The following is a 12419-nucleotide window of genomic DNA, read 5'->3' on the forward strand; positions in this document are numbered from 1 at the left end:
TATCTTGTTAGCTTCAAATTTATTTATTTTTTAAAACATTGTTAGCTTCAAATTGAATACATACAACTGCAAAATTAAAGCTTATATTTTTTTAACTTTAAATAAAATTTATACAGAATTTATACACTACCATAATTTAATACAGAATTACAACATGTGACATACATGACAAGGCAAGTATGCACCCCCCAATTAATTTAATTTAATTTAGGAAGAAAATGGCCTAGGATATGTGAAAGATCTGTCTCCAACGCTAATCAGCATAGAGATTTTCATTGGCCATTGAAGAGGAAAATGAGCTAGTTGAATAACAGCTCCATCCACTATGTTCTCCCTAATTTTCCGATGAATGTGTAATAAGTGTCGACTTTCTAATGGAGAAGCTAGCATCAAAAGTGAGGTTGTAATGCAAAGATCTAAATGTATTAACCTCTATGGAGAGGAGCAGGGTATAAGTCAGGTTCCCGATACCGTACACGATCATTATGCAGCAATGGTCCATCCTGCATTGATGAAATTGTAAGTACCGCGATGTTTGTAATGCAATGCAGTTACACCAAAATATAACAGTGCAGAAGGGTGGATATTCTCACTTTAAATAATGGTCTTAACAAATTTATGCACTAGGGGAGAAGGTACCTCTTCGATGTTTATTTGGAATGGCTTTACAAAGTCCTCAAACATTACTGGAGACATTGTTTTCAATTTTTCTTCAACCTCCTGTAGAAACATAGCTTTTCATTAAACTCTAACTGAAGGGGAAAAAAATTCCGAAAAATAAGGTAAAGTAGGATTGTTAGGATCCATTGTTTGAGCAAGAAAGAATTCCTTGCGCACAAGGCTACGCCAAAGGAGCACTCTCCTTTCGCACCAGAACATTCACTAGTCACTTAACTTAATTATTCATTTCAAAAACTATGTTTCCCCTCTACCCTTCTGGGCTATTTAAAAACCACCTAACGAACTTATCAACTTACTAACTTCTAATTAACTTCTTTACTCCAATCCTAACAAACTCCCCTTTATTCTAAATTCTAACAAAGAATCTGCATACTTCAGACTTTAATAAGCCCAAAAGGGCTCTTGCCTGAGAGGTGCTCAAGAGATAAAACTGTAAGCTCCCATTGAACATCTTATATAACAATTCCTCATACAAAACCCTTTCGGTTGTTTAGTCTTTGACATACGGAAAGCAAAATTAATTTTTAGTCACCTCCTCCTCCAGTTAAAGGAAAGGAAAGGAGAACTGACAGCAGCAGTTAGAGGAGAATAGCTTACCAATCCAGTTATTCGTGACTTCTCCAATAGTTCCCTTGCAACCAAGTCCAGGATGTGCTTATTATCCCTCAAAGCATTCATAGCAAGTTCTTCGGTTTCTTCAATGAACTGTCACCGTGTAGCAAACAACTTTAAATCATTGTATATGTACTTAAGAAAATAACTGAAGTATAGCGATCGCAAAGTGTTCCCTTTATGTGCATGATAACATTTGTCTCAACATCTGTATAACATGAAACTCAGGATGCAAGAAAGACAGAAAGAAAATAAATCAATATTACCCTTGTCAACTCCCGTGTGAAGAGCTCGGATAACTCTACCGACATCTTTGTAGGAATTACTTGAGGATCATCCCACTAATCAAAGAATGTAAAATAAAAAATCAAACATTACTTTCGGTTCACAGACAAAGAGTGGTAACCACAGAACAAAATGTAGTTTAAAATGAGGATTTACTCTATATCTTATTAAATCGCCATCTGAAGAGTCTGGTCGATCAGTTAAGCCAACCCTGTTTGTTAAAGCTATTAACCCCAACCTTCTATTTTGAGGGCTGATTACCATCTCCCTGGCAATCTGAAATCAAATTTAAGACAAACAAGTGACTGATTAAATCCAACTTATAACAAAAAATATATTAACTTGAGAGTTGAGACATATGTAATGGGTTATTTTATAAGAAAAAATATATTAGAGAGTACAAGTATAACAAAACTGTCTGTTGGTTTTCACTTTGTTTCTTATTTTCAAATATTGCCTAGGAAATGACGAAAAAATCATTTTATCTTCACTGTTTTTTGTACAAATCTTAGAAAACAAAAACGAAAGTGCAAAATAAGGTGAAATTTTGTATCTAAAAGTGAAATCAGGAAATGAAAAATATAAAACCTTTTCTGAAACCAAACAAGCCTAAAGTTTCAAGGATGTGATGATGTAAACCGATCTCTAAAAATTAGGATTAACAAAAGAATAGAATTTTTATTATTGATATACTAAAATAAAATGGATCATGGAATTCTGCCAATCAATTTTCCTTCACAAATTGTCTCCATTAACTCAAAATATCAAATGTCCAGAATGACCCCCCTAACCTTACACTGCCTATTTATCTATCTAATCAATCACTCTTAGTAACTAACTAATTCTTTCGATTAACCTTAACTAATTTCACGTCCCTTTATTCTTTAACCTAACAGAATATCTTAAAGTCAGCCCATAATAACAATATCTGCAGTATCAATAATTTGCTAGAGGTAACAAACATATCTTAAAATGATATAGAATTTACCTTTGTTATCTTTTCTAGGTCATCCCTTCCTCCATCAGTAATATCATCACCAAATATAACATGTTCAGCACATCGACCACCATGAGCAACTACCATTTGCGTCTTCAAGTAACCAAAATTTGTATAACCTTGGTCTACCATATCTTCTCGAGGGTAGAAAACAGATATTGAAGTTTCCTGCTTAAGTTGAACAGAAGTTCATACAAAGCCATAATAACAGTAACAAAATATCATGATATCGTGTATTGCTGTGAGCAGATATCATATTTTGTACCTTACCACCGGGCAGGAGCTGCGAAAATGCATGCCAGTCAAACCGAGGAAATAAGTGAGCAAGCACAATATGACCGGCTTCATGTACAGCAAGCAGTCTCTTTTTTTCGAAAGACACCTATAGTACCGCAACAAATTAAATACAGAATGTTTCACTATATTAAATCCAATCAAAATAACTATCAAAGATAAACATACTCTTTCTTCAGACTTCTTTTGCTCATCCTCAGTGATAAGGACACCCATACCCTCAAGCAGTTGTTTATCTAGAACATCAACAATATCTTGCTGGAAAATTTTGGAATGCCCGTTTCTCACCTAAAAGCAACAACTTTTTATGATTAAAATAAAGTAAACATAAAAGCAATAATTTAATTCCATGTTTGATCATAGATTACTTATTAATTAACCAGATCAAAATGATGACATGCCATTGCCAAAATGAATGCAAGATTTTGAAAATGTTAAACAATGATTTCTAAATCATACAGATGACATGGCACTAACATAACTACCATGTAATAAAGATTTCCAACTGAGTTTTTTAAATTATTCACAAAATATATTGACCAAGGACATGAATGTTTTTTATTCATGAATATGTTTTATATTTTACTCAATTTTAACATTTAAAAAAATGTGTTCTTACTTCTTAGTCCCTCACTATGGACTAAAGTTTATATGATTTGTATTCATATTAATATTATTTTATTAAGACTAAGATTGAATAAAATTTAGGCTTAATTGCATATTTAGTCCCTTATGTTTATTTTAGGTTTCAATTTGGTCCCTTATGTTTAAAAAGCTTCAAGTTGGTCTCTTATGTTATTGATCTCAACATAAGTTGGTCCTTTTCGTTAAATTTTGAGATAATTTTTTCTAACGTTTTGTTATATTTTGAGTTAATTTCTTCTAAAACTTTAACATAGTACTCGCCTAAGTGGTCCACGTACACAAATTCATTAGACAAGTCGACGATTTAAACAAAAATTTGACGAAAAGGACCAACTTGAAACTTTTTAAACATAAGGGACCAAATTGAAACCTAATATAAACACAAGGGACCAAATATGCAATTAAGCCATAATTTAAATAGACTACTGGCAGAAACGACATATTTTTGACAGACTAGACATATCTAAGCTTTAAACGAAACAAATAATCAATATATTTTATTCCCTTCTGTATTTTGTAGTAAACTAATAATATTATCGAATTGACCAAGACATAATAATCTTACCTCCTTATATAATTTACAGCCCTAAGTAGCTCAATCTTATTTTCCTTTCCGTTTTCTGATAAAAGTTACATTCGAAGGCACCAAAAGGGAGCCAGTGCATGCAAAGAGGTATACAGAACCGAGGCTCAAAATTTGAAGATTAGTAGCTATAACTGTCTATGCAGTCTAAACCTACCGACATAATTGCTGCTTCATTGACAAGGTTTCTTACATCTGCTCCAGAGAATCCAACAGTACGGAAGACAAGCTGTTCAGGGGCAGAGAAGGAGAAAAGTCAGCAAAAAAACCAGATCGAGTATAGGATTATTGTATCGGCAATATTGTATCGTATCACATCATGTAAATATGAATAATCTCCTATATTTATTTTGTATTTATTTCCTTGAGCCTACAAAAACTGACTCTGTTGTGTCGTTGAGACACATGGTTTCACAATATTAAGCCTCTGTTTTCTTTTATTCAACAAACTTAACTATTCCTCTAAATGATGATGTGTTTATTTTTAGAAGATTAGAGATCAACTGAAAGTTCAATTGAGAGAAGGGGAGGGGAAGAGAGATAACAGTGAACGAAATATATACATAAGACATATACCTTCGAGAAATTCACATCCTCTGCAAGTTGCTTTCCAGAACTATGCACACCAAAAATTTTGATTCTTTGTTCTGCATCAGGCAAACCAATGTATAGACGACGATTAATTCGTCCAGATCGAACAAATTCAACATCTAATTCATCGGGTCTATTTGTGGCACAGATAAATATGACCGCTTGTCTGAGGGATACACGGTCAACACCAGTTTTTTCCTTCCTAAATTCATGAACAGACAAGTACAAAAGTCATTAGCAAGAAAATATAATCAAGATACAAAAATATTCTCAGCATAGATCTTCATACAAAATGGTCAGATGGAAGTATAAGACATTAAGACGATGTCACATTTACAGGGTGGTATAGTAGTTTCCCGGTGGATGTTTCTTCAACATATATACCTTTAAGAGTGATTTAAAATGGCAACAGCTATGAGAAGTATGTAATACCATCGGGGGAAATCCAAACGAGGCGTAACAACATATACAAGAATTAGATCCTCATGATATTAGAAAATACCATTCTATTTTAAGTGTTTAACAAGGAAAACGATATTAACTTAACTACAAAAGTAAATGCTTTAAAACTACAGGGCATTTATCCTACTATCAAAGCAGTCCAATCACACATGAACATTTCCATTTTCCCTACAAACACAATCATAGTTTCATCTTGCAGATTATGCTATTTATGGTGCAAATGCTTATACCAATGCAGATTATGATCATAATTTCCCCTTCTACAAATGCTTATACCAGAAGTGAAGTGCAAAGAGCTTCAATAGTGGATATCTTTAACTATAATCGAATCGACTATAGTAAATGGAGAAAAATTACAAGAGGTGTGCTTCTAGTTCTATGCAAACTTTAAATTATGCTTCTGCTTTTGGGACTCTTGCACCTACGGTATCCTGAGCGATTGTTTGATAACCATATCAGTTTGCCTCAGTACGGATTCATTACTATACCTCCATATTTCAATTTTAAATGTTAATTATTCTTCATCTGATATTTCCTCCCTTCTAAATTTGTTAGGAAAGACAAGGCTTGTTCTTATACCATACAAGTAAGAAGACACTTTCAATTTGTTAAGAAGTCCCACATCGGTTGCGAGATGACCTGAATATATGTTTATAAAGTAGAGGCAATCCTCACCTTACAAGCCTGCTATCAGGTTTCTGATTGGGTCATCCCTTACAAGCCGGTTTTGTAGGACAGAGCTAGATTTAATATGCTTGTCCGATTTTTGGTTGCCCATAGGCACTCGTCTCGTGTTCATTGGTTCACTGTGTTATTGACTCCATATCCCGTTGCTGGTTCATTTTCTTATTCGTTTCCTCCTCAACAAATGAACTTTGTAAACTGCTGAATTATTTTTAGTATACCGCTTTTATCATATCTTCTTTTAAGTGCTAAAGTATACTTTATGATATTCTTTGTGTTTGCATGATCTTATGCTTACCGTCTGCTGGGTTGTTATCTAGCTCAATTAAGAAAGTACAGTTTAGTTTAGTTCTACTATGCAGCCTGAGCATAGAATATTTTCTCTAAGTTTTTGTTATTGTTAGCTTTTAGTTGCACTTTCTGTCATGGTTAGTTGAAAATGCAGAAGTTTGACAATGTGCGTGATTGAGCGGGCCTCTGAACCTGACTTTTGGGTATGGGTAAGGCAGACCAGGAGATTTTTGTCGGAAAATTTTTCCAGTGGCAGAAGGGACAGAGAACACACCGGAAAATTGTAACAAGGCAGAAAATGGAAAGGAATCACAGTTGCTGAAAAACTATCATCGGAGAACAGTGAGTTCACTAGGTAGGCAAGGTTTTTATCATTACCTATGCCAAATTATAGATACCATGTTGAATGAGAGAAAAAAGTGGCATATGATGTTCAAACCGTGAGTTTCAGTTTCACAACGGAGTCCATTTTATATAGGCATAAAGCAATAATAATTACAAAATAAATAGTGGAGATTTCGTTCCTACTGACAAAATCTATACAATAATTACAATATTCTAAACAAATTTCAAAACAAAGAATAACTTACTCTCCATCAAGCTGTGAAATAAGAGCCTCAAAAGTTGCCCTTCTACGTGGATCCTTCCGAGTATGTCTTCCAGCAATGGCATCTATTTCATCCACAAATATAAAACAAGGTGCCTGCAGAAAAAAGAAAGAATATTTATAACCTATATTGCTAAAGTTATAAATGAAAACAGCACTCTTTGAATAAAATGAGCAGAGCTAAAAATGTTAAGCTTACATATTAAGCAGTGTAAAATGTTAAGCGTTCATTTTCCTATTGAGGAAATCTGTAATTACAACATGATTTTTAGGATATTTACATTAGCCAACATTACTATACTCTGCTACAGCGCTAATAGTGCAAACCATTTCTAAATAATTTATTCATATTTTCAAAATTGCAATCAAAGATTTGCAACATGTTAAACATCTAATTTCCATTTATCTGACAAATGGTAAAAATGGATCTTGCAAATATCAGCATGTGCATCTTTAACCAAGAGTAAGCAAAATATAGATTGACACAGAACATCATTGCGATTTTAAATAGCATTTGATATTAGAAGTGGCTAATGCTTAGTTGCTTACATTTCTCCTAGCAAGGGAAAACATCTCATTAATCCTAGCTGCTCCACTCTGTTCACTATCTGTGAACTCAGCACCAGAAGCAAAAACAAAAGGCAATCCACTTTGGTTTGCAAGCGTCCTTGCAAAAAGTGTTTTTCCTGTTCCTGGAGGTCCAGAGAGTAGAACACCCTGCAATTTGTTTGTTCATCAAACAGCTTACCTAGTATTGTACGTCACTCAACATAGCATCGAGGACAATGACTGCCTACATTAATATCAAATGTTTTACCCGAACAAACTTCACATCCCTTTCAAAGAACTGCATAGGATTTTTCATATAGATCATCAGCTCATCAAGCAGATCCCAAACATCACCTCCCAACACAACTTCCTTTGCCATGGATTTTGTTTCACCAACATCTCCAACTGGCTGACCAACACAAGAACATAAACTAGTAATGAAACTTGCATACTATAGCAGTATAAAAGGAGGAGGAAAAATTACAAAATTAGAATCAGATACTGGATTTAAATTTGGATTTCATGCATCAGCCTTTAAAGCTTCAGGGGGAAGAATATTAACACGGAAATTGACGTAAATACATGTCTCTTCCCAGCAAAAAAGAACACTAAATTTAAATATAGATCCACCAAATTAGTTTTCTAACGTTGAACTTGCATATCTTTTTCCTCTCAAAAAAATCTTTTGGACATAAAACCGCCATATAGCAATATTATTTATAAAAGTATTCCAAATGGCCAAGATAAACAAACAAATAACACATTTTGTGAAGAAAAAGAAATCAACTAAATGCTGTAATTTTATTTTTTTTAAAAGTAAAATGCTGTAATTTTGATTTGTGATCTATTTCCCTACAGTTTATAAGGAATCAAAATCTTACCAGAATGAAATTTTCTGCATCAACCATATCAAAGAGTTGCTTATACTTCTTGTAAAGAAAACGACTGGAAGTGATGTGCAGAAGGGACAGAGACTGCCTTATAAGCCACAGAATTAGTAATCCAGGTAAAAATGCGAATGCAACCTTCAAAAAATAATGGATCTGTTTCTTCTGAAGAAGCTCTACGTCCACTCCAGAACTTGTAATAATCTCAAATAGATAAGGATCAAGAGGAATATCAACCTACAGATAAGAATCATGTTACAACATATTCCTTACAGATTTGATATTTCTGATCAGCATTATCAATTTTTAAGTAACTTACAACATATTCCAATGGGAAACCTTCTTTCATTATCACGTATAATCTCTTTATATCTTCTGTAAAGACAACAGCTGCTACCTGTCAAAAGAATATTGTTGAAAATTTCATGTGCAAAACAATTTAAATAGATATAAGGATCCATATGCCGATTCCAATTGGACATACTCAATATGAATAGTTCTCCCTATTGAGTATGTATCCATGCAAGATGTATTGCCATCACATAAAATAAAATTCTTTATGAAAAGAAAGCGCTCTTAGTTCAGTTCGGTAGAACCCGGGTCTCCAAAACCCGATGTCGTAGGTTCAAGTCCTAAACAGAGAGACTGCACCTCAACTTTCAAATTTATAGTCAAAGTCATTATAATTACTAATTTGACTTTTAATAGGAGTACAGTGTCTATTAGTTGCATATTGTTGAACTGTGTAACAGAATTCAGACATCACCCATGGTTACTTCAAGTTTAGCTGATCTAAACTGACTAGACATCTATGAATAGATCCATCATTGTGTAATTCTTTTAATGTGAATTAGTTCAGTTTCAGAAAACATTCTCAGTGAATTTTCTTGCACTTTCCATCACTTACATATATTTTCTGGACATTGATAAGTATTTGCACCTTCTTGGCCCATATGTCCACAACAAGATGCAGCTGTGACCATGGTGATTTTTTGTAGGGTTGGACAGTGTCAAAGTGGTCAGCTTCAGGATGAAAGGTGACAATTCAATCAAAATTGAAATCACTAATCTAGGCCCATTTCCATCCTTTCAATCCTTCGGTTATTTTGGGTGGTTTGATTCGGGTGTAAACCTAGGACCTTTTTTAATTATCAAGGACTTCTTCTCTTCATTCACTGCCTCCCCACATTGGTGCATCTCATTATGATACTCGTTAACTACAGTTATTATGTAGTCAATAGCTGTTAATAAGATTAGTGATTCATTGATTGTACCAAAAAAAAAAAAGATTAGTGATTGATTAGCTCTTGTGCCTAGTATTAATATGATGGGATCCGTGTACACAATATACACCATTTTCTAAAACCTTTTGTGTTCAAAGACATCATATCTACGCATGTTGTGGTGATACAGTGTTTCTTGCATGAAGAAAATAATGATTAGTCAAATATGAATTAATCCTTTCCTGACTCATCAGTTTACCTAAGTGTTATCGAGTTGTATTATGGAATTCAATCCGTGTTTGCCAAATACTCAAACTTGAAAGAATGAATACCTAAAAGTCTAAGATTTAGTTCAATTTCCTAAAAATTTGTATATGTCATATACTCGTATGCATCACCACCATTAGACTTGAACTAACTCGTATTAAATATAAGCTCCTTGGAAATTAACAAGACCAGATTATACAAAATAGCTTATACATGCTTGTAGGGAAAAGAGAACATAAAGTGCAATAGAATTATATACATAAACCCACCTCGGAACTATCAAGTTTGTTAAGAAAGTAATTGTAAGGAAGTTTAGGACGATAGCGCCACCATCTCTTAGCTATCCACAGACCTCTTGTTCCCTGAGTGGCTGTTGCTTTTTCTGCCACATCCTTGCGAAGACTGTTTTCAACCTCTTTCATGTCAAACTCAACTGCATATTTGGCATTTGAGGAATTTAATTGATCAACGAGACGCTCTTTTCCAAGGATTTCCCTCCATTTATGAAGTCTCTCATGCCATGTGCCCTCAGTTTGAACTTCGCCTGCTTTGGTAGATGAAAATGTACTTCATTAAGAATAAGAATTGAAAGGATCAAAACTTGGCAATATGTTTCTTATTGGACAGATATAAAATAAAATCCAACTCCCGATAGAATTGCTTGATTTATATTATTATGAACATAACCAGCCTTGTGCTATGTAAGTAACCTAGGTAGTGAGAAATTTAAACGGGACACGTGCAAATCCTCACAAGTCTCACATTTTTTAGTATTAAATTAAAAGATAATGCCTTCAAGTCTTCAACGGTATACCAACCCAAAAGACATGGCCTTTGTTATTTTCCAAATTCCAACATCCAAACCCTATCTCACATGGCGGAGTCAGCTTGGATCAAATGATCACATTACGCGCTATAAAAAATAAAATTCTCTATCAACTACAGAAGAAGATTCAAAATATTCTGGTGACCTAAGACACAAGAATTCGTTTAAAGGGTATAACCCAAGAGGATTAAAAGATATAAAGCGAGGAAAAAATGTACCGAGACACAAGGATTATCCAGGCCTTTGTACAGGGATGTTCTATATTTTAGTGACATGATAAAGAAAACCGAACTAGTGCAAATTGAAATGGCAGAGTGGGAGGATTGCATTATAAAGTAACACTTTTGAGACAATTATAATCATAATCATGATATACATCTAAAACTTCACATGAAATAGGGCTTAATAACCTTTTCTACAATTATTCCAATTTTAAGAATCTGCGGTAAGTCAGTGATAGTGTTGTCTTGCAATAAATTGTTAAAACTACAAATATAACATATTAGTTTTTGAGACGTGAAGCCAAACCATGATTTTCTCCATTAAGAAACTTCTCTAATTTTTCATTCTTTAGATTTTTATAAAATAAATTATAATTAGTAATTAAGCTATGCAATATTACTTCTCAAGTCTTAACAAACTCAAATAATAATAATAATAATAATAATAATAATAATAATAATAATAATAATAATAATAATAATGATAATGATAATGATAATGATTAAAGTGAACCTGAAATGGCCAGATCTTTGGTTTTCTTCTCTTCACTGTTTAACCGTTCATCGTCCTCTATAAATTGTTTAACATGTTCCTCAGAAGTATCCTGATCATCCTCCCATGCATCCTCTCCAACATAATTGGTATCATGAACAAGTGTTCCATCAGGTCTTTCAATAAACTTTTTCATTTTCAGGCCTTTTGGCATTGTCTTCCTCCACAAACCCTTCTTAAATCTACAATTAAAAGACAAAAATCTTGGTAAATGGATACAATGCATTAAATGATTCGGTACATTAAAGTGTTTTTAGTCTTCCGATAGGTCAGCAATAGTTGAACATTGGAAAGAAGATTTTAGGGGTTTTAAGGACAATGTCAGAATTATATGCAAGGGAAAATATACAGAGAATGATTTAAAAGTAGATAGAACCATTAAAGTTGTAGTGCTTATTTTTTTTCTTCATGGAGTAGTTGTGGTCATAGCTTCAAATTACAGTTGAGATTGCATATTGGATTTTTGGTCAGTGAAATTGTAACCACTGCAGTCAGTAATTGCAATGCGAGTTACAGTCAAAACAGCTTTGAAATTTTTTCAAGTTTCTGGCCATGAAATTTTGTTTTTGAAATAAAAGCTATAACATCATTTCAATAAGCTTACGCACTCACTGCAAATACGTAGTAGATGGTTTTTGAGGATAGGGATCACCCCGCAATCACGAGGTGATGCCTCAACTACTATTCTTTTACAGGAAAATGTTGTTATATAAGTAAATTGGTGGTTATGTTAGTTTTCAGTGTTTGAACTCTAGACAACCTGGTTATGACTCCTCAACTACTATTAAGGCTGCATCAAGTAAAGTAACACAGTCCTCAATTTGAAACCATGTGTTATACATCATCATTCAACGAATGTTGAGGCCAAAAGATAATGGAACATGCAGCAACATGTGTGTCTTGGACTGTTGGTCAAATCAACAAGCCAGCATGTGAGAAGGGCTACCAACATTCTTTTTGGAGCACTGTCTCTACTGCTATCTTATTTTAGTAATTAGAAGTCTACTAAGCAGGATTTAGGAAAATAGTGAACGAATATTATACATTTAGAAGAAAATAAAAGTTTGATAAATGAACAATTTAATTTCCAAGAGAATTATGACTAACAGTTTGATATGTCAAAAAGTGTATATATATAATATAAGAAACAAGTGTGAAACG

General features: G+C 33.6%; 1 protein-coding gene across 4 annotated transcripts in view; it reads right to left on the reverse strand.

Moving 5' to 3' along the window:
* Positions 1–12419, reverse strand: part of LOC123898207 (ATP-dependent zinc metalloprotease FTSH 12, chloroplastic-like) — a 23844-nt gene continuing 11425 nt past the window's right edge. For 2 of the 4 annotated variants that reach the window (XM_045949108.1, XM_045949109.1), the window contains exons 3-19: positions 11220–11440; positions 9928–10202; positions 8488–8565; positions 8163–8405; positions 7550–7690; positions 7282–7449; positions 6716–6828; positions 4674–4890; positions 4255–4326; positions 3038–3157; positions 2841–2957; positions 2567–2743; positions 1735–1854; positions 1560–1634; positions 1279–1386; positions 640–720; positions 1–503 (exon numbers count right to left, since the gene is read on the reverse strand). In XM_045949108.1, the coding sequence (XP_045805064.1) occupies positions 426–503; positions 640–720; positions 1279–1386; positions 1560–1634; positions 1735–1854; positions 2567–2743; positions 2841–2957; positions 3038–3157; positions 4255–4326; positions 4674–4890; positions 6716–6828; positions 7282–7449; positions 7550–7690; positions 8163–8405; positions 8488–8565; positions 9928–10202; positions 11220–11440 (2404 nt within the window). In that variant the 3' untranslated portion in view covers positions 1–425. Of the gene's footprint in view, positions 504–639; positions 721–1278; positions 1387–1559; positions 1635–1734; positions 1855–2566; positions 2744–2840; positions 2958–3037; positions 3158–4254; positions 4327–4673; positions 4891–6715; positions 6829–7281; positions 7450–7549; positions 7691–8162; positions 8406–8487; positions 8566–9927; positions 10206–11219; positions 11441–12419 lie in introns of all 4 variants that reach the window. The other 2 variants (XM_045949104.1, XM_045949107.1) reach the window with 1 other exon arrangement.

Source organism: Trifolium pratense, linkage group LG7 (genome assembly GCF_020283565.1).
Source record: "Trifolium pratense cultivar HEN17-A07 linkage group LG7, ARS_RC_1.1, whole genome shotgun sequence".
Classification (NCBI taxonomy): domain Eukaryota; kingdom Viridiplantae; phylum Streptophyta; class Magnoliopsida; order Fabales; family Fabaceae; genus Trifolium; species Trifolium pratense.